This window comes from Heptranchias perlo, chromosome 10, assembly GCF_035084215.1.
Source record: "Heptranchias perlo isolate sHepPer1 chromosome 10, sHepPer1.hap1, whole genome shotgun sequence".
NCBI classification, from domain to species: Eukaryota; Metazoa; Chordata; class Chondrichthyes; order Hexanchiformes; family Hexanchidae; genus Heptranchias; species Heptranchias perlo.
In genome coordinates, this window is record NC_090334.1 from 49,782,064 (window position 1) to 49,805,453 (window position 23,390).

At 41.9% G+C, this 23,390-nt stretch overlaps 1 protein-coding gene across 6 annotated transcripts in view; it reads left to right on the top strand.

Moving 5' to 3' along the window:
- Positions 1–2,455: 2,455 nt before the first annotated feature.
- Positions 2,456–23,390, top strand: part of LOC137326526 (kinesin-like protein KIF28) — a 60,060-nt gene continuing 39,125 nt past the window's right edge. For all 6 annotated transcript variants that reach the window (XM_067991702.1, XM_067991704.1, XM_067991705.1 and 3 more), the window contains exons 1-8: positions 2,456–2,891; positions 3,125–3,331; positions 3,436–3,471; positions 5,522–5,743; positions 12,541–12,695; positions 12,913–13,024; positions 20,814–20,881; positions 23,243–23,385. In XM_067991702.1, coding sequence (XP_067847803.1) covers positions 2,712–2,891; positions 3,125–3,331; positions 3,436–3,471; positions 5,522–5,743; positions 12,541–12,695; positions 12,913–13,024; positions 20,814–20,881; positions 23,243–23,385 — 1,123 coding nt within the window. In that variant the 5' untranslated portion in view covers positions 2,456–2,711. The remainder of the gene's footprint in view (positions 2,892–3,124; positions 3,332–3,435; positions 3,472–5,521; positions 5,744–12,540; positions 12,696–12,912; positions 13,025–20,813; positions 20,882–23,242; positions 23,386–23,390) is intronic.

Sequence of the window (23,390 nt, forward strand, 5' to 3'; positions counted from 1 at the left end):
AAATTGCTTACTTAAAAATGTCAAACCTTAAATAATTAAGCTATTTCAATAAAGATTTTGTACTTAATTATTTGAAAATGTCTTTTGTTCTCTTAATCCAGTGACTTCATGTCTTCAGTATTTTGGTTTCCCAAGCTTGGATGATGGGCATAAAAAATTAATATGCCTTTCACAGAATAATTCAGTGCTTTCTCCGTTATACTACTTCAGTTACCAATGGGAACTGTACCGAGGTTTGATTGGGCATCTTTCAGCTTCAGACATGCAGTTGACATTACGTCTTAAGCACTTGAACACTCTCACACAAAGGTCATCTTCTTTGTACAGCAGCGCATAAAACACCACAACAAGAGACCAGCAAGGCCAAATGCATTAACAGTAACAGTGCGTGAAGCAGGTGAACTATTTCACAGTATAGTTTCCTCTCATTGTATTTTACTGTAAGTTTTTATCAAACAGAATTGCTCTGTTTAACTTGAGAAACTTCGTGATGCTTAATGCAAATAATCTAAAAGTTGCTGTTCGTGTACGCCCCTTCAATCAGGTAGGAGCATCCATTTCAATATTTAAAATGCATGTGAATTCTCACTGTGAAACCTATCTGTGGAATCTATTATTTGCTTTTATATATAGGATTGAAATAAACAATTTAAAAACATGTTGAAAAGCCATGATATATAGCTTTAAATTATTTGGCGATAGAATGGTATTTAAGTTCCCCCGTGTCCAATAAGAACGGGGCATGCAAGGGTGGGTTAAAATATCTGCAGCATGGCACTCACCAGAAGCATGTTGCTCACGTGCCCCACGCCATTTTAACAGGCACGTTTCAGGCAGTGTGTGAAGCCCTTGCCCCAGGCAGGCAGGACCTCATTGAGATTCAAAAGTTGGGGTCTGATGATGTCGTTCAGACCTTGACCATATTTTAACTGGCAGCAGCAAGATTGGCGCTTGGTGCTGGCCTCGCCAGAGAAAGCACGGCATGGAGGAGCAGCAGGTTCAGAAGAGGGCCAGAAAGGTTGGTTATTTTCATTTTTTAAAGGTTTCCTTGAGGCCCATTAGGTGGGCAAAGGATTATCATCTAATCTTGCAGGTAAAATAAAATTTTTAATGAATTTCTGACCAGGGTAAAGAGGTGAGCTTCTGTCATGGATGGCAGATCAATTGTCAAATATTGTCATAAAAGATGAAATGAGTGACTAGAGTTTAAATGCGTTGCACAAAGTCAATGTCCATGTTATTTGTGAAAATTAGATGCATGTGATAAATTCACTCCCTGCATGTTGACCATTCATATAAAATATAAAGAACCATTACATAGCACCTAATCGCGTCTTTCAGAAATGTCTCAAAGAGCTTCACATACAATGAATTATTTTGAAGTTCAGTGATTGTAGTTATGTAAGCAAAAGTATCAGCCATTTTGCACATAGCAAGATCCCACAAAGTGCAATGAAATGAATGACTAATCAATCTGTTTTTGATGCCACTAATTAATCCAAGCTGATACTGGGACCACAGGGGTCATTTTCCAATTCTGTGCTCCCCGCAGGGAGCCTTGCCTGCGGGAAATTCCGATGCATGCTACCATTAGTGTAAATGATGAAAAATGTGCAAGACGCAGCTGACTTTTTGACAAGAGTTGCCAATTGTTGAGGCTCCCTACCGGCAACACAAAGTTGGAAAATGATTCCAAATGTCTATGGACTCAATGTGAGCCTGAAAAGAGAAACTGTACTGGTATGTATAAAAAAATCATGGGCAATTCATAGTCAAAAATGTGCAAGTGCAGGGGCAAATTGTAGCTGTGTTTACAGAGTAAGAGTAAGTAATATTATCCACTACTGCCATCTATGCTGTATATTATAACAGTTAGGTAGAGTTCAGACACTTGTTTGCTAAACCCCATTTGAAATGCTAAACTGGAATAGAACATTGAGCTTATTGAGCAAATAAACAAAATTATGCGAACCTTCTTGATTTTTAGTTGTTTGCTAGTACTGGTTTGTGTTAATAAAATAATATCTATTTAGTGGGCCCTCGATGGGTGGGGGTCCACTGGATTCCTACTGTAACTCCAGTGGGAGTCAGGTCTCTGCTTTTTATGGGATTTTTCAACTTGCCTTGTTAGGGGTGGATCCTTCACTTGACTCTTAAAGGCCAAATGTCATCGGGGGGGGAGGGGGGGGTGGAGTTGGAGGGCAGTGATTCCCTAGTCCGGGAGTTCCTGCATCTCCAGCTCATTTCGGACTGGAGGCTGGTAGGCCAAGGGACATAAAGTGTATTGGCCTCCTGGTGCGTGGTCCCCACAGTGGGGATGTGGGGTCCAGGCTAGGGAAATGGCCTAACCTGCTGAAGAATACCCAATTTTTAAAAAAATTGAAATTGATCCCCTTACACAAGGGGTTGATGGAAGATTGCATGGGATCTGGGGTGGGGGGGTGGGGACTGGACAACCTCCCTCCAAAAGCAGCCATGTGCTGGAGGGCACCAGAGATGCATGTGCAGCGGCACTTGCGCCCACCTGCCCCATGGAAGATAAATGCCCTCCCAATGACTCCGCAAACTCCAGTGGGGGTCAGCATTGGAAGGCACTAGCGGGCATGATCCTGACATAACCGCCGGGCCACATCCTGTGGATTTTCAAAGCCAATATCTTTAAATTAATCGATATATGTTGTTTCCCATGATTTTGTAAGAGAGAAACGGCAATGAAAAGCAAATGTATCATATCTATGGCTGGCAACAATAGTACTATTGTGGATCCCAGAGACCTGAGCAACAAAAGAACATTTACCTTTGATTATTGCTATTGGTCAACTGATGGATATATTGAAAATGACCAAGGAGTTTACCTGCCTGATGGACCCCATAGCAAATACATCAATCAGGTCAGTTAGATAAGCCTTTTTTTAAATTAAGTTACTGGAATGCAACCATTTGTTGGCTTATGATTTTATAATTATATCTGATGAAAAGCAGCGAATACAAAGGATTATGCACAGTTTTATTAGTATTTTAATTTAAAGCATTAAAATCTTATCTTGAGCTAAACAATAATTTAAAATGTACTATATTGTGATTTGAAACTATGGAGGTATTCATTTATATCAATTACTCAAAGGAACGGGTCTTTAATGATCTTGGGAGAGCTGTATTGGAGAATGCCTGGAAGGGGTACAATGCAACCCTTTTTTCCTATGGACAGACTGGATCAGGAAAGAGCTATTCTATGACAGGATATGGAGGAAACAAGGGTCTTGTTCCCATGATTTGCGAAGAACTATTCGAGGAAATTAAACAACATCAAAACAAGGACAGACAGTTTTATGTAAGGAGTAGGTGGCATCAAATGCTCAGTAAATCTTAGTTTATTTCAAATTTAATTTAACATCCTAAAGTGCCCCTTTATTGATTATCAATTGTCCTTTGTAGGTTTACTTGAGCATGTTTGAGATCTACAATGAACAGGTATGTGCAAATATTTCACTGTACAATACACAAATGGAAGTTACAAACCTAGACATGTGCCATTTACCTATTTTAGTGAAAAAGTAAGCATCAGTATAAAGCAGGGAATGCCACTTTGTACTCATGTCAACTTATTGTTGAAGTTAGTTAACAGAAGAAAATATAACCCATAGTTCCTAATTGCACAAGAGTAAACCCAGGTCTAGTTCTTATTATCTTATCACAATACTGACGCAGATATATTATATATTTAATGTTGTAAATATTTGAAAATACTATTTATATCATTTCTTTAACATAGTGGACTAAAATGCTTTTTTAAAATTGTCATGCACCCAGTTTGTATTTATTTTTGTCCCGATCTTTAGATCCCTCCTCCTACCATACACCATTTCCTAGGAGAGTGGTCATATATTTGCCAGTGTCATTCTGTAAATTGCCATTAGGAGCCCCATGAGACTGGTTGGGGTAAGATCCCTTTCTTGCACTGTTGCTTACTTCCTGAGAGGAAATGCTTTGCATCAACATGGTGCTTCTCACAAATAGCTTAGTTTCATTGGAATGAAAATTGGATGGGCTCTATAAAAGGTGGGCAATCTATTCTGTCAGATTACTGCCCAGGTGATGAAGACAAAAATTTACCCCTCCATGTGGGAAATTGCAGACACAACCTAAGTTTTGCCTCTCTATGGTGCATTGGCAACTTCACCACTCTGTCATGTACTTTCATTGATTTATATTAGTTTCTTAAGTTTCTTATGAAAAATTTAGTAAAGATGTTAAAAAGTCATTAGAAATATTTAGAAATATATAGAAGTTACAATATGGGAACAGGCCATTCGGCCCAACCAGTTTATGTTGGTGTTTAACCTCCGGGTGAGCAAATACTGTTAATAACATTTACACACCTTGTTCCCATATCCCTTCAGCCCCTTTTGCTTCATTTACCTATCCAATCAAATCTTGAACATTGATGTAGTTTCTACCTCAACCACTAACCCCGGTAAAATTCCCGAGCCTCACAACTCTCTGAGTAAAGGAATTTATCCTGCCCTCAGTTCTAAATCTCTTAAATTTAATCTTGAATCTATGGCTCCTTGCTCTTAACATCTCAACTACTGAAAACAATCGGCTTCCATCTACCCTATCTCATTCTTTCACCATTTTAAACACTCCTCTCATATAGCTGCGTAATCTGCATAGTTCTAACAAAAAAACATTTCTTAAGTCTTTTATTCATGTTTGTATTTCCTCATACCAGACAGCATTCTAGTGAATCTGCATTGTATTAGTTCAAATCATCGGACATGGTTGCTGCCTATGATTTGTGGACCTATATTATCTATTATCTATTATAGTTCTGAAGATTCCCCCCGCCCCTGCCCCATGATGGGCAAGAGAGGGCTGGAGGGGTTAAATTGTTAAAATGTGAAACCCGACCCCAACCCTTCATGAATGCGCCTACTTCCGGTTTTACCATGGCGGGCTTCAGGGCGTCCGAGTAACACGCTCTGGAGAGGCGGGTCAGTGATTTTAATATTGAAATGAGGCTGTGTTCCTGATAATTTGGCAGCCATTTAAATTTAACGCTGGCCGGCCAGGTTTCCCGGTGCTCAAGAAACCCGACATGTGCTGGGAGGCGGGAGCTGCCAGATCCAGCAGGTAAGCGCTTTCCCAGTTCTGTTTGTGGGCCAGGAGGAGCAGGGGTGCTTGACCCATGGAGTCCTTCAAGCACATCTTCTGCGGGGATCTCTCCCTCCACGATCGCTCTTTCTCCCCCTCGCGATCTTTCTCACCTTCTGCGATCTCTCCCTCCCTCCTTCTCCCCTCGCTGCTGCGCTCCGAGCCCCTCCCCCACCATCCCCTGATCTTCTCCGATTGCTTAGGACTGTCCCCAGTGGTCCCCGGCTGCTGCCTTCTACAGCAGGCTTTCCAGCCCGTCTGGGTTTCCCAGCCACTGACATGTACCCCCGCTCCCTCCCCGCCTCCCCGTAAATATCGGGGCCACTATTTCTGTGCATTTTAAAATTAACATATTTTGGTTTTGAAGGTTCAGGACCTCCTGTCAAAGGGTCGAAAGCCTAATGGTCTGCGTGTGCGGGAAGGCAGGCATGGATTTTATGTTGAGTGCCTTAAGTCAGTGCCATGTAGCAGTTTTAAGCAACTTGAGGCTTTCCTGGATCAAGGAATTCAGAACAGAAGCGCTGCTTCAACTAACTGGAACACCACCAGCAGCAGATCTCACATGGTGATCAGCATCCACTTTCAGCAGGTACAAGTGTAAGGGCATTAAGGGAGCTAGTGAGGAATGTGGAAACTTTCCAACATCTAGGCTGTTAGGCTCACTCCCAATAAAAAATCCACCCAGTGGTGCCACTCCTAATGAACATAACATGACATTTGATAAAACTGAATAGCAATGTTAGGAACAATTTAATGAGGCATCAAATTAAATAATACAGAACATCAAGTAAAATTTTCAGTTGCATTGAGAGATTATGTATAGATATCTTATCTAATTTAGTGAAATTTATGTGTTATTAAGTATTATGATAGGTTATTTAACAAGCTAAGTACTTGACCCTGTCTCTTACCTGAGTATAGTTTGAAAGGAAAAGCCTCATCTGGTAAAGTTAAGCTTTGAACCAAATTTCTCAGCTACAGTTGTGATAATTAATGATGTTAAATAGACTGCAAATAAAAAAGGACTAAGAACAAAATTGGGAATAAATACAGAAGGAAACAATCAATTGAAAGAAGAGAAATTGATATGTTGTAAAATGGTAAAAGCAAGAAAGTGATGATTACAGAAATGTTGAAAACAAAAGATTCTGCGAATGACTCAAAGGTTATAGCTGCTCACTTGCTTATATACTCGTGAGCTGAATTATAAATCTAAACAGTGCTAAGTCAGACTTAGATTCCACGTGAAAGGTTTGGCTGTGTTTATGCATTAAGTACAGATTAGAGTTGTGCATATCAGTTGACAGACTTTAACCTATATGGCATTGTTACATTCACTGGCTGTATTACAATATAAAATAGAACCTATTACTTGGTAACAACTAGGAAATAGTTTCCTATGTTACAATTCAGAGAACATAAGAAATTGGAGCAGGAGTAGGCCATATAGCCTCTCGAGCCTGCTCAAACATAAGCTGATCAGATGTACAATATTTTGAGAATGAGAATTAGTTTATTTTTATTTATTTGTAGTATATATATATAATTTTAATAACATTTTATTGGTCAATTTCGTTCTATGAAAAGGACAAGTAATTGTATTACTTCAAAAGTGTCCTATGTTTCTTGACTACTATTTGATTGCAGTATGCAAGTTCAACCACAAAGTTTACAACTAGGAATTTGAAGCCTCTTAAAAAAGGTTAAAAAAAGGGGGAGGTGCATAACTCAAGCTAAAAACCTTAGCGATCCCATGAATAGATTCCTGTATTAGTAACATGAAGCATCAGAATTTTAAAATCAGCAACAAAGCTCTATGCATAGAGCTTTTGTTTTTTAATTAATTATTTATAACATTATAGAACAGTTTCACTAAGGCTAAGGAGCATGGGTAAGTACTATTACCATTTTGAGCTGGGATTTACTTTTTCAATACTTGGACATCATCAGATTTAGTTGTACTCGAATTTCGAACCTTCAAAACTGAATTTCAACATAAATTATGAGGAAAAGGAATTGACAATTCTACTATTTACATAGTACATGTTTTATGTGGCACAAAGGCGCAGGACTTTGAAGCCTCCTGTATTTCTTAAATATGATAACACATTAAAACTGCGTAACTAAAGGAGAAGTCAATGTTATTGAATGCTGATGGCCTTTTGTGAACAAGAGAAGCTCAACTTGCTCTTTTGTAAACTGGACATTTTGGCCGCTAAATTGGGCCGTGTAACGCCCGTTGTTTCGGCGCGATGGCATCTTGGATGCGCAAGCATGTTTCCTGCGTGACCTGTGCCAGACGCCATCTTGGTATAAGAGTTAGCGCAGACGCAGATAACAAACGCTGGAATCATGTAAAGTAGGGAGAAAATGGCTTCAATCAGTGCGCAATGCTGATTTAAAGTGATAGACATAATTTGGGACTTAATGCTCAACTCAACGCACAGTCTTAACCTCGACCATCTGAACGTGTCTTAGAGTGCATGGAGGACCCCCCCACCAGCGCTATTTAAAGGGACCATGCAGGATTTACAGGTTAGTGGCTGGATTATTGCTTCTGGCTGCCGAGACATTTGTAACTGTTTTTGGAAGTCTCCTAGACTTGAATACTAGGACGCAGGGACATAGCCTAACATTTAGAGCATGGACATGCAGGAGTGAAGTTAGGAAATGCTTCTACACGCAAAGGGTCGGAGACGTTTGGTACACTCTTCTGCAGACGGCAGTTGTTGCTAGCTCAATTGTGAATGTTAAATCTGAGATTAATAGATTTCTGTGAATTAAGGGATATGGGGCTATGATGGGTATATGGAGTTAGGTCACAGGTCCACCACGATCTCACTGAATGGTGGAACAGGCTCGAGGGGCTAAATGCCACTGCCACTTGCTGCCTCTTGATATGCGCCACCTTCTCCTGCAAGAAAGCGGGACTTGTATCTGGGTGATGTGCCTGTCATGGTTGAATAGCTGCCAGTATGTGTGGCCTGTGAGTTATGGGTGGGCGGCTTGAAACAGTGGTAATGTGTAAAGGTGAGAGGAAGCATCTGACTGGAAGAGTTGAGTACTGATGGAAAGAGTTTATTGGTATATGGGCGATGGGGGGTGTAGTGCATGGAGCAGTTGGTAGGAGACGCCACTTGACAGTTGACCTCCTTCACCTTGCCCACACATGTCAAACTATTGAACTTCTTCCTGCACTGCATCCATGTTCATGGTGCTGTGCACCTGGCATTGACTTTGTCCCCCGTTGTCTCCCACTGCCTTTTGAGTATATGTCTGGAGGGCCTCTTGCCCCCACCCCCCCCCACTGTGGATGTAGGATGTCCCTCCTTCTGTCCACCTCTTGCACCCAAGGTCTCTAGTGCATCAGTAGAGAACCTTGGTGCATTCACTCTCGCAGGCCTGGTACCAACTCAGATTGGCAGATTGGTGAGGTGTGGCGTGCAGATTGAAGGATGTGGGATTTAGTAGTGCACAATCTTTATTCAATGTTTTAACATAACTCATCAGTATGTAAACATAGGGATGGGACCTGCATCTGTGTTTTACGTGTGTGATCTCCGTTCAGACTCCGTGCAGACAGTAGTCTGTTATTTTCAGCAAATAACAGGAATCTGTAAGAGATTTCTAAGAACATCCTCCCTTTAAGAGATTGAGCTCCCTCTAGTGGTAGTGCATCGCGCTACCCCTGCCCGAAACGGACCCTTGTCCAATTTTTCCCCCTTTGTCTCAGTCAGCTAAGTGTAGTATAGACTTTATTTCAGATCCACCAATACAAAACATTATTCTTCATCAAAAAGATGATTGAGCTGGTATCAAATTGTTAGGATGTGGACTTATCAATGTACATTCCAGTTCCAAAAATGACTACCATCATTTTGTGAATAGAGCACATATCAAAGGGTCTCTCCTCAGTACTTTTTCTCCCCTCCTCACTGAAGGCATAAGCTCTTCTGGGATACAGTTTCATGGGCACTGGTGAACCTCTGGTATCTTGTCCAAGTGACAATTCTTCATATGCCTCAATAGTGAGCATTCATAGGCTATTCAACTGTGGAGAGCAGCAACGTTGAGCCCAATACTATCCTCACTCAATAGCACACATTGCTATTCAGCAACCTTTGCTGGAATATAAGCTATGAAGAGTAGGAACACTGGATGATTTTTGTCCTTTGTGGCCCAGGATCTAACCTTATATTCTGGACATTTTTAGACTAAAGAGATAACATTTTGAGAAATCATTCAGATCTTTCATCCTTTTATACCCAATAGGTCATTGCCTCTACTCTAGAAAAGCTCACATCCTTGTTAAGACTTTGGAAAACAAAGAATATTAAAAGTCAGATTTGAAGTAAAAATTTTGGAGCACAGAAAGTGATTGAAAGCATGGTGACTTTTAATAAAAGTTTTATGAGTGTCCAATGACTGAAAAATGAAGATACTGGCAAACTGGTCATGATAGCAAGGTCGATGCAAGTTTTAACAATTCACTGTGTGAAAACTGTCAACATCTGAAGAAGATTAAACACCAAACTAGCAGCTGTATCCCAGGCACCTGCTACATTCTTAGATGTGGAATAGAGAACAGGAACCCTTTGGATACTGAGTGCTCTTTGTGCATTTGACAATATGCATAAACCTGTATTGGATTTTCTGTTGTGCAGTATCTCCAGAGTAGGTACATGCGAACCTCTAATTTAAACACAGTCAATTTCTATCAATTCAGTAATGCATATCACACAATACTTTATCAGGAGTAGTAAGGAATGCATAATGAAATACTGGCAAGCATTTTTTATTGCACAACTGCTTGCATATTTTTAATTACAATGAAAAATATTCAAAGCTGGGAATGATTTCTAACTGTTTTTAACCCCTAGGCTGCTGACAGTTCCAAATAATAATCTCTCTGAATTGGCTTTTCTTTTTAATTTTTCAGCTCACATATAGTGTTACCGAAGCCCACACTACTCATAAGTAATAAGGCTACTCAAATATTAGGAATAACTTTACTACTATAATGTTAACCCCACACAACCTTGGGCCTCCCTTGCCTCAGGATTCCTATCCCCTTTACTGACCGTAATCGCCTCCGGACCCCCTCACGACCTTATGCTGGGAATCGTTCCCTCGACCCCCCAGTGGCGACCTGATGCCTCCCAAAAACCCACTGGCCTCCTTGTCATTCATACCAGGTTCGGGCAGGAGTCTGTCCCACAGAATGTAAGTGAGGCTTGGCTGTTAAAATTGACTGGGCCTCCCCACTGCCACTGCCGCTCCCGGATGGGCCAGATGCTCGCTAGGCTGGGTTTCCGCCCAGGGGTAAAAATTGAGCCTGTACAGCTTGTTGCCTTTTTCATATTTTCTGCATCAAAGATTATTTTTAGGAACCTACAATTTATTTTCAATGTCACTGACCTTTGCTGCTATCCCTTGGGTTCCTAGTAGTCATAGAGCAGGAATCTAAAGGTCAAAGATCAGAGGTCAGTGGTATGAGGACACAGACTGGGTGCATTCTGATCATGAGGATTTAAAACTGAGAAATAGCTTTTTCAGGAGTGGGTTTCCTTACCTTACCTCCTACCCATTTGAGGAACGTTATTTTGGAATCACCAAAGAGAAGTGCAGCTTTAAAAGAGGAATCCTGTTCTTGATTACATGAAGAACATGTGCCAGCAAGCAGTTTTGAGAAAATAAGCCATTGAATGCAGCTATCCTCACACACATCACAAATTGAACAGGTTTGAGTCAATTAAGAAAATGAATGATGTTGCCTGGGGCACAAACAGTTTATTTTCAATAAATTATCACTACCCAATATGCCAAGTATCCAGATGTCCTTATTTTTAAAAGTAAATATACGTTGTTCCTTTCGATTGCCATTTCATAGATTTTTATCATTGTGCATAAGTAGGATGTCTAATGGGTCGATACCATCATTGCTGAGGCTTGTGAAAAGATGATCTCATTGGACTAGTGTTTGAATACAGGACCGATTGCTCACATTGCAATGCCATGTAACTGTAAACAGGAATGGGGATAAAGTAGAGCCAGACAAAAAGTAACAAGAGTGTTTTGATGGAAAGAGGCAGTCCAGGAAGCAGAAATAAAGGTGAGGATCAAATCCAGAAAAAGCCACAATGGAGAGCAGCTGAGGAAAAGTATATCTGTCGATAGGCAAATTGAACAAGGGAGTTTTGGAGCATCGGCAGTTGTTCCATTGGTGATATGTAGGACCCATAAAACATTGTAGGCCGATGAGATTCTGCTGAGTTGGCCACGATGCCTTGTGCTACTATGCTTTCTGTTTACGATGTGAAAATGATCGAAAATCTTTACCAGTATAAGAAAATCCAAGTGTTAGCATTGTGAGGATGAATAATGTCTGTATGTGTATCTTTTAATAGTAAGTGTCTTTGCTCATGTCTGTTACAATTGTACAGAAAGGAGATGTGTTATGGTAGAAAGTTAACATTTTGAATATAAATGGAAGATACAGGATGACTTGATAGTGACCTGTGCCCCCGTATTAACATACCCAACAGAAATGTAATGAGGCTCGACCATGGAAATTGATCGGGTCTCTCTCCAATGACGTTGGGCGGGCATCCCGAATACTCATCCCACCACCTGCCCAATGTACTCCAAAATTGAAAATCGGCCCCCCAATGTGTGGTATAAACAATAGCACTATCGTGGTCCCTCAATAGTTAATAGCACTGATTTATACCTCGGTGTTGGTTGTCCATCAGGTTAGTGGCCTTAGCTGTCTAGGGGCAAGACATTATTGTCCTGTGCCACAAAGCAAGTGAATTATCCACTATTGACTCCATTATTTATACCTAACGGTATTGACTGTCAACTGCAAGGATTTTTCCTGTTCATAATTTATTCCATATCCACGTTAAATTAGAATCGTGTCATTCAATGCTGGGGTATTATTGAAAAGCAATATATTTTTCTGGATCAGTGAATAACGCAGCCACAGGGCCATTAACACAGCTCTGATGCTGCAAGTAGATGCACTGCTTGTGGCTCTTTCTAATTCTTCCAGTCTTTTAAAATTCTACAAAATAATGGACATGAAAGAAATTAAATTGCTAGTTAATCTCTATCACTTCACTTGTTGAAGGATTGCTTATATATTTGTATAAACTTTTTTCAGCAAAGTTCCCTATTTTCAGCTACACATTGATCATTGCAACAAGCTTCTCACCACCATCCACCATGTTTGTATTTTCATATGTTTTATAACATTTTTCATTTTATTTTTCAGTATTTTTATGCCCACAATTCTTAACATGTCCATCATATTTCACTCAATTTGACAGTTACCTTGATAATAGCTCGATAAACAAATAAATAACTGTTTAGTATTCATAACAGGTGTTTACAGACCAACTCACTGTGAAGCACTCAGAGATTGATCTGGTGGATTTGGCTGGCAGTGAGAGGCAGCGAAGTGCAGGAGTCATTTCTGACAGATTCAATGAAGCACGCGCAATCAATCTCAGTCTAACAACTCTTGGAAATGTTATTAGGTGAGCTTAACCCAACCTGACCTTTCTTCAAAAAGTAAATGAAACCGATATTGCATTTGGAGTTCAGCTTGCAGTTTTAATATTTATGCCTGGTTCCTGCACTGGCAGTTCTTTATACTGTACACAGTAAACAAAATCAGTGTGACCAAGCCTTGATGTCTTTATGTACTTGTTATTAAAGTGAGAAACCACATACTGTTCATTACATATTGTACAGTTCCCTATCGGACAAGGCTGTGGGCAAGAGAGTTCAGTACATTCCCTACCGCAACTCAGTGCTTACCAGACTGCTCAGCACAGCACTGGGAGGGAACAGCAAGACTATAATGGTGAGTTTTAATGACTTGATAAAATTATCCATTAACTTTTCCCAACTCAGGAATGCCAAAAATGATCTTAAACTCTTAGAACTACATTCTTCTAAATTATCTCCAACTACGGGTAACTCCACTTAGGTGAAAATGTGATAAGGACAAGTTAGCATGTCTATAATTTCAGCTGCAGTGCAGTTCAATGACTAACACATTCTGGCACACCTGACACCTGCTGCTGTCTGCCCATTAAAGGGAAAGTAACTTCTATTGAATTGTTCTATAATCTTAAATGTAATAAATTAAGATATCCAACCACTTATCAGTGTATCACAATCACAGCCTATTATAGTGCTTTATACACATAGCTGTTGTACATTCAGAATCCGAGATGTGAAGAAGATTTCATAATGGATCTTAACTGCTTACAGAATTAAAACCCATTGTTGACCTTATCATGACTGGAATGTTACAGAGTTCCACAAGTTACCAAATTTTAAAACCATGCAGGACAGTCTACCTAACCATTAAGGAAGGGAAAGTGCAGTTAAGCTTCTGAGAGCTCCCCAGTGACTGAGTGTGATACTTCAATTGTAAACAATTTTACAACACCAAGTTATAGTCCAGCAATTTTATTTTAAATTCACAAGCTTTCGGAGATTTTCTCCTTCCTCAGGCAAATGTTTCAAGATCTCCTTGAAGCCTACGCATTTATACATATTGAACAATAATAAATGGTGTTTACAGACTGCCTCTGCAACTGCCCGTTGCCAAGGCAATCACCGTGTTCAGACAGAGAGGTGTTACCTGCAGAACCTCCGAATACACATTCAATAAAAAAACAAACAGGGAAAAAAAAACAGAGAAAAAAAAACACAGAGAGAGGCAGAAACATCCGGAAGGCAGAGAGAGCCAGCAAATGACCCATTATATTAAAAACAGATAACATTTGTTCGCTGGTGGGGTAACGTGTAGCGTGACATGAACCCAAGATCCCGGTTGAGGCCGTCCTCATGGGTGCGGAACTTGGCTATCAATTTCTGCTCGACGATTTTGCGTTGTCGTGTGTCTCGAAGGCCGCCTTGGAGTACGCTTACCCGAAGGTCGGTGGATGAATGTCCATGACTGCTGAAGTGTTCCCCGACTGGGAGGGAACCCTCCTGTTTGGCGATTGTTGCGCGGTGTCCGTTCATCCGTTGTCGCAGCGTCTGCATGGTCTCGCCAATGTACCATGCTCTGGGGCATCCTTTCCTGCAACGTATGAGGTAGACAACGTTGGCTGAGTCACAGGAGTATGAACCATGCACCTGGTGGGTGGTGTCATCTCGTGTGATGGTGGTATCTGTGTCGATGATCTGGCATGTCTTGCAGAGGTTACCGTGGCAGGGTTGTGTGGCGTCGTGGACGCTGTTCTCTTGAAAGCTAGGTAGTTTGCTGCGAACGATGGTCTGTTTGAGGTTGGGTGGCTGTTTAAAGGCGAGTAGTGGAGGTGTGGGGATGGCCATAGCGAGGTGTTTGTCCTCATTGATGACATGTTGAAGGCTGCGGAGAACATGGCGTAGTTTCTCCGCTCCGGGGAAGTACTGGACGACAAAGGGTACTCTGTTGGTTGCGTCCCGTGTTAGTCTCCTGAGGAGGTCTATGCGATTTTTTGCTGTGGCCCGTCGGAACTGTCGATCGATGAGTCGAGCGTCATATCCCGTTCTTACTAGGGCGTCTTTCAGCGTCTGTAGGTGTCCATCGCGTTCCTCCTCGTCTGAGCAGACCCTGTGTATTCGCAGGGCCTGTCCATAGGGGATGGCCTCTTTGACGTGGTTAGGGTGGAAGCTGGAAAAGTGGAGCATCGTGAGGTTGTCCGTGGGCTTGCGGTAGAGTGAGGTGCTGAGGTGCCCGTCTTTGATGGAGATTCGTGTGTCCAAGAAAGAAACTGATTCTGAGGAGTAGTCCATGGTGAGCTTGATGGTGGGATGGAACTTGTTGATGTTATCGTGTAGTCTCTTTAGTGATTCCTTGCCGTGGGTCCATAGAAAGAAAATGTCGTCGATGTATCTGGTGTATAGTGTTGGTTGGAGGTCTTGTGCAGTGAAGAAGTCCTGCTCGAACTTGTGCATGAAAATGTTGGCGTATTGGGGTGCGAATTTGAAGTATCACACACACTGTGATACTTCAGCCATACAAACTAGTAATGGCTGAAGTATTAACTATTTAATACTTGGTATTAGTTAGCTTGAGTATTAAGTTAGCTTTTCCATGTCACAACAGTAATTGGTAGCTATAATTAGCCATGATAAATGAATCAGGGTTCCTACTCCTGATTGCCATTCAGTGATGGCTGCCAGAAAGTTAGCATGTGTGGACATCAGATAAAGGCAGATATAAACTTAGCTGTTGTCCCCAAATAGTCTGCTGACACTCTGGGGGTAATTTTAACCCCCAAGGAGGGGTGGGTTGGGGGCAGGGGGAAGGTAAAAATTGTACAAATGTAAAACCCGACCCCAACCCTCCCACTTCCGTTTTTAATGGAGGCGGGTCGAGGGGTGGGTGACCAAACGGTTCTCAGGAGGCGGGTCGGTTACTTAAATCTTTTAAGGAGGCTGTGGGCCTCCATTTTAATAGCTTTTTTATTTTTAACTCCTGGGGGCCGGGATTCCCATGATTCTCACCATGTAAGAGGAGGCGAGTAGGCCCGGATCAACAGGTAAGTGCCTTTATTGACCTGCCTGTGGGCCAGGAGGAGCAGGAGAGTTTCCTCCAGGCCCAAGCATACCTGCCGCAATTCGGCACACACGATCAGCCGACGACCCCTCTCATGTCCGACCTCCCTGATCTATCTATGGGCCCCCACCCCCCCGATGTCTCCGACCCCCTCATCTATCCACGCCCCCCCCCCCGGATGTCTCTGACCCCCCCCCCGATCTATCCACGACCTACCCCCCCCCCCCGATGTCTCCGACCCACTCATCTATCCATGACCCCCCCCCGATGTCTCTGACCCCCCTCATCTATCCACGGCCACCCCCAATGTCTCCAACCCCCCTGATCTATCCACTACCCCCCCCCAATGTCTCTCACCCCCCCCACCCCTGATCTATTCACGACCCCACCCCACCGATGTCTCCCATCCCCTTCATCTATCCACGGCTCCCCCCCGCCCCCCGGATGTCTCTGACCCCCCCGATCTATCCACGACTCCCCCCTCCCCCCGCGATGTCTCTCACCCCCCCTGATCTATCCACGGCCCCTCCTCGATGTTCCCGACCCTGACCAATGACCGCCCCCCGCCCCCCGCCCCCCACCGATGACTCTCCCCCCTGATGTCTGGCCCCAACACCCTCCCCCTGATGACTGACACTCCTTCCCAATGTCCAACCCCAACCCCCTGCTCCCCCCACCGATGTCCGACTCACCTGGCATCCGCATCCCGGCTGCTTTCCCGTCCGACAGGTGGCCAGCCTGTCAATCTGGCTGGCTGTCGCGCGGGAAACCTGTTCAAAAAATTTAAAAGACGTCCTGACGCCAAAATCACCAGGGCGTCCGGGAAACCCATACGTCTGGATTTCCAGCCTGGAAATCCTTCCCCACGCTCTCTCTCCACAGCTCAGTGTAAAAATCCAGGTCCTAGTCGCTGAAATTCTGCAGGGGTTCTGCCAATCTCCAGCTGCAATGTCAGTGGGAGATCAGCAGACCCCTGGAGAAATGGCAATAAGACCAGTTGTTAAGACCTTTCCTCCGGGAGTTCCGCCAATCTTCCACCCGCCGAAGTTACAGTGGGAGACCAGGAGAATCCAACGGGATTTCCAGGTCTCGCTGTTTAGGTTTACACATTAAGAATGCTGCTTGGAGTAGTACCAGAGGGCTACTGTACTTCACGTGGAACTGTACCACACGTACCCTGATGACACCCAGCACTATCTCACCACCGCTCCCCTCGACCCCTCCACTGTCTCTCATTTGTCACACTGCTTTTCCGACATCCAGTACTGGATGAGCAAAAATTTCCTCCAACTAAATATTGGGAAGACCAAAGCCATTGTCTTCGGTTTCCGCCACAAACTCTGTTCCCCAGCCACCAACTCCATTCCTCTCCTTGGCCACGGTCTGAGGCTGAACCAGACCGTTCGCAAACTTTGGTGTCCTATTTGACCCTGAGATGAGCTTCTGAACACATATCCATCACAAGACCACTTCCTTCCACCTCCGTAACATTGCGTGTCTCCGCCCCATCTAAACTTATCTGCTGCTGAAACTGTTTTTCCTCATGTCGCCTTTGATTCTTTTGCCAATCACCATAAATCTATGTCCTCTGGTTCTTGACCCTTCCACCAATGGGAACAGTTTCTCTTTATTTACTTTATCTAAACCCTTCATGATTTTGAACACATCTATCAAGTCTCCTCTCAACCTTCTCTGCTCTAAGGAGAACAACCCCAGCTTCTCCAGTCTATCCACATATCTGAAGTTCCTCATCCCAGGAACCATTCTAGTATAAAGGTTCAATAAAGCTTCCTTGCTTTTGTACTCTATGCCTCTATTTATAAAGCCCAGGATCCCGTATGCTTTTTTAACTGCTTTATCAACCTGCCTGCCACCTTCAAAGATTTGTGCACATATACCCCCAGGTCTCTCTGATCCTACACCCCTTTAGAATTGTACCATTTAGTTTATATTGCCTCTCCTTGTTCTTCTTGCCAAAATGTATCATTTCGCATTTCTCTGTGTTAAATTTCATCTGCCATGTGTCCGCCCATTCCACCAGCCTGTCTATATCCTCTTGAAGTCGATCACTATCCTCCTCACTGTTTACTACACTTCCAAGTTTTGTGTCATCTACAAATTTTGAAATTGTGCCCTGTACACCCAAGTCCAAGTCATTAATAGGTATCAAAAAAAGCAGTGGTCCTTGTACCGGCCCCAGGAGGGCACCACTGTATACCTTCCTCCAGTCCGAAAAACAACTGTTCACCACTACTCTCTGTTTTCTGTCACTTAGCCAATTTCGTATCCACACTGCCACTGCCCCTTTTATTTCATGGGTTTCAATTTTGCTTTTATGTAGCACTTTATCAAACGCCTTTTGAAAGTCCATATACACAACATCAACTGCATTGCCCTCATCAACCCTCTCTGTTACCTCATCAAAAAACTCAATCAAGTTAGTTAAACACGATTTGCCTTTAACAAATCCGTGCTGGCTTTCCTTTATTAATCCACACTTGTCCAAGTGACTATTAATTTTGTCCCAGATTATAATTTCTAAAAGCTTCCCCAGCAACTGGCCTGTAGTTGCCGGGTTTATCCTTACACCCTTTTTTGAACAAGGGTATAACATTTGCAATTCTCCAGTCCTCTGGCACCACCCCCATATCTAAGGAGGAATGGAAGATTATGGCCAGTATCTCTGCAATTTCCACCCTTACTTCCCTCAGCAACCTAGGATGCATCCCATATGGACCAGGTGACTTATCTACTTTAAGTACAGCCAACCTTTCTAGTACCTCCTCTTTATCAATTTTTAGCCAACCCTGTATCTCAACTACCTCCTCTTTTACTGTGACTTTGGCAGCATCTTCTTCCTTGGTAAAGGCAGATGCAAAGTACTCATTTAGTACCTCAGCCATGCCCTCTGCCTCCATGCGTAGATTTCCTTTATTGGCCCTAATCGGCCCCATCCCACCTCATATTACTATTTATTTGCCTATAGAAGACTTTTGGATTTCCTTTTATGTTAGCCACCAGCCTATTCTCATGCTCTCTCTTTGCCCCTCTTATTTCCTTTTTCACTTCTCCTCTGTACTTTCTATATTCAGCCTGGTTCTCACTTGACTTTACTAATGCTTTCCTGGCCAACCTCCCATCTTCCACCCTCCATAAACTTGAGCTCATCCAAAACTCTGTTCCCAGTATCCTAACTCGCACCAAGACCCTTTCAACCATCAACCCTGTGCTCGCTGACCTACATTGGCTCCCAGTCCAGAAACATCTCGATTTTAAAATTTTCACCCTTGTTTTCAAATCCCTCCATGGCCTACAACCCTCCGAGATCTCTGCGCTCCTCCAATTCTTGCCTCTTGCGCATCCCTGATTTTAATCGCTCCACCATTGGCAGCCGTGCCTTCATCTGCCTAGGCCCTAAGCTCTGGAATTATCTCCCTAAATCCCTCCGCCTCTCTACCTCTCCCTCCTCCTTTAAGACACTCCTTAAAACCTACCTCCTTGACCAAGCTTTTGGTCACCAGTCCTAATATCTCCTTATGTGGCTCGGTGTCAAATTTTGTTTGATAATCGCTCCTGTGAAACACCTTGGGACGTTTTACTATGTTAAAGGTGTTATATAATGCAAGTTGTTGTTGTTGAGGCACTAACTTCAGGAGAGAAGGGAGAAAATCAAAAACAGAACATAGTTGTCACATATTCTATCAAAGGAAGACACAAAAAAAATTACAGGAAGTAAATATTATGCCTGCAACATGTTTCTGCAAATGTTTAAATGAGTAAAAATATTTAGCAATTCTTTGAAGGATAGAAAGAGGGCAGGCAACTTCTGCACAAATGACAATGGACTGAAATTACTATTTCAAAAAATTATCGCCCTGAAACTATGATGTGGATTAATAGGTATGAAGACTTAATGCATTCATTTCAAATTCCTTTCTCTGCTATTTTAGCATAGGCATTAACCTTTTAAAATAAATGATTTAACGCATCCCTAAAATAGCAGAAAAGAGGAATTTCAAATGCATTAAGCTTTTATATCTATTATCCCACGGTGTAATTTCAAGGCCTATGATTTTAAATAGGATGTGATCTCTCATAGATGATCTTACAGATTATTACTCCTATTTGCAGTGGTGAAATTGGTTTATGCTTTAGTAAATATTTAAAGGATACTATCTTCATGAAAAGTGTGTGACAAACCTTCCTCATTTGTTTCAAAACACATAATACAGGGATATAATTCACATTGAAATGTATCACTGTGGTACTTGTGCATGACATGGTGATGAATGTGAGCATGACACTTCTCCCTTCCAAAACAATAAAATATTTGCTACCAACTCAAGCCCCAGCAGCGACCTTAAAGATTTTGAACTAGAACATTTCAATCCCATCTGTTGAAGAGGGAGGCCGGGATTTTCTGCACCACGCTCACCAGCCTGGGACTTTCTTGAAAATTAAAATGGTGAGCGGGTGAGTGCAGAGCCAGAAAACCCCGGCCTAAGTGTTGGCTTGCTAGACGGAAACTGAACAGCACACCACGGGCTCTTTATTTACGAAGGAATTTCCATAACTTCAGAGCTTTTCTTATCTCCAGCATGTTGAAGTGCAAATACTTCAGCTCGTTTCAATGAAGCTTCAGGAAACTAGACAGAAACAACATGAAGTAATCAGACTTCAGGAATACTGAAATCCAGAAATATCTTGACTGAGATTGTTGTGTCTTTCACTGCCTTTGTTGTGAAATTTGATTAGTACACAAAGGTTCTGGAGAGAGTGCACTGAGACTGGTGAAAATCCCTGATCTACACTCCCATTGAGTGGAATAGTGAACACCTCTTTCTCTTTTCTTTTACACGCAATTTAGGATTGCGTATAAAACTAAATTAACAGTCACATGGGGCTCTTCTAGTATTTTAATGTATGAGACTGTTTTTAATTCACTTGAAAAGGAGAGCGGTTGAACAAATCTTTATGGGTGGTTTTTGATCAAATTTAAACACGAGCAAAGGACAGTAAGAGATATGGGTTTAATATATGAGCATGTCCATTTACTATGACATACGTCATTTACTATAAAAATTATTTCCAGGTTGCAACGATAAGCCCAGCAGACATCTGTTATGATGAGACCATGTCAACATTACGATTTGCAGAAAGGTAAAGAAGGATGCTGTTTATTCCTAAATCTTCCCTCTGAATCAGTAATAAAGCCAGATTGAATGATATATGTAGCATATAGTATATGTCACCTCCCAATCAATCCTTCAGCGTAGACAGAAGGTAGAGACTCTATGGGGCCCAGTCATTAGTAGAGTCCTGCAGGAGTTGGTGCCAGGGCAGTCACAGGTCACCATCTTTATCAATGATCTGGATGAAGGAATTGGGTGAAATATCTGCAAGTTTGCAGATGAGGCGAAGAAATTTGTGGGTGTAAACACTTCAGATGAAAAATTAGATTGCAGGCAATGCAATGGGAGAATGGACCTGTGTCTGGTAGATATTCTTTAATATTCAAATGCAGCATGATGCACTTGGGTTGGGGTGACACCAAACATGTATACACCATGAAGGGTTGTGTGCTCAAGGCTGCTGAATGGGCGAAGGACCGGGGGATTATAGTCCATGATTAATTGAAGGTCCATTACCAGTGTTGCGAGGTTATTGTGAAAGCTGATAGGGTATTAAGATATATTGCTAGGACAATGAAATATAAAACAAAAATTACTATCTTTGTACAAAGCTTTTGTCAGGCCTCATCTGGAATACTGTGTCCAATTTTAGCCCCTTCGCATGGCAGGGGATCTCACAGGCCTGGAAAAGGTTTGGAGAAGAGCCACTTGATTGACATCTAGTATTAGGGCCCTTAGTTATCAGGATAGGCTTAGATAATAGGGACGTTTTACTTTGGAAAAGCATAAACAAGGAGATAGGAATGAGGTCTTTAAAATAATGAAAGGATTAGATTCTGTCCACATAGATAATCCATTTGAACTAGATAGTTTAGGGAGGACAATAGGACATATGTATAAGGTACAAAAGCACAGAACTAGTTTAGATGCTCGGAAGTACTTCTTTTCACAGAGAGTTATTGACCTCTGGAGGAAGTTGTCGGCACATACAGTGAGTGTAGATTTGCTGCAAACATTTATATAAGGGAACTGGATGAGTTCCTATGAGAGGCAAACATCTCTACGTAGGTGGGTCATTGGGTGATATCTCACCTAGTCACCTTGATCACCTAAAGCTTGTTTGATCACCACTGGATGTTGGAAAGAAATTTCCCATATTTCTTTTCTAAAATGGCCTCTGTTTTTTTTCTCTTTCCCAGGAGATTGTGTGACTGTGGGGTGGGGAGGAATGATGCTGATGGTATCTGTAAGTTACATCATGCTGGGACCGGCTGGTTTTCTCCTGTCCTATTTTGTATGTTGATATGTTCCTATGATATGTTCGTGCATACAATTTTATTCATAAAAATCTTGTTCAGACAGATTGTTAGCTGTATCACGTGCATTATTGTATTATTTTCATCACAAGATGCTCGTATGTAAAGTTTTGCATTGACTGCATAATTAAGCCAAACATGAGCTGCTTCTTTATGATAGGAATTAGTACACCTGACTCTTGACTTTTACTTGATTTCCTCTTTCTCCTCTTCTTTACTTTTTGGTCAGTCTTACAGAACAAATTGCTGATCACCCAGTTTCCAGTTCTAATGAAGGATCGACATTGAAAACATAAAGCTATCTTTTCTCTTTTTTAGGTGGACCTAATGTGTATTCTCAATATTTTTTGCTTTTGTATCAGTTGCCAGCATTGGGAGGATTTTTTAAAAATATGTTTTTTTAATCTGCACATTGATTGCTGCATGTATATTGTATAGGTGTGGTTGAATTCTCAAGTACATGAGATGACAGCGGCTCTAATCTGCTAACCAGCGGTCGAATAATGTTCATCAGTGCTATGATGAGAACCATCCCTCAAGATGTTGAAAAACCATGTTCATCTTTCACATGTGGAAAATATCTCCCACTATCACACATTAAGCATTAGGCAAATCAAGGTTTAGATTTCAACCATACATAATCAATGGGCAAAAAAATAGGCTGCAGTCTAAACTATCCTCCCCTGCTCTCCTAACCATGGAGAATAATGTGAAGGCAAGCAATTGTATAAGGTGATAAGTGAAGAGATCTATGTAAAGAAATGCTAAAATATATTTAACTTAATTTTTATTAAATGTCATCACTTAATAAAAGCACAAAGACCTGTGCTTTCCGTCTAGACACAGACATCTTCCCTCATATTGAGTTCCCCATGGGAATGGTACAAATAACACCACAGAATCCTCTCCTGATGCCCACCTTCCAGACAACAGTATTATCTGCTGAATAAAGACACTTCAGAGATTTTAAAATAACCTGATGTCATGCATAGTAATACAATTATATATTATAATGATACATGAGTATGTCTAATGGCGCATACATATAATTTGCACATTTCTTGTCCTTAAAGAGCTAAGAAAATCCAAAACAGAGCAATGATTAATGAAAGCCTAACTGAACAACTTCTCATGGATCTGAAAGAGGATAATACTAGGCTGCAGGCAAGAATTGCGGATCTGGAGAAGGCAGGAGATAGCCACATTGATGAGCGAGGTAGT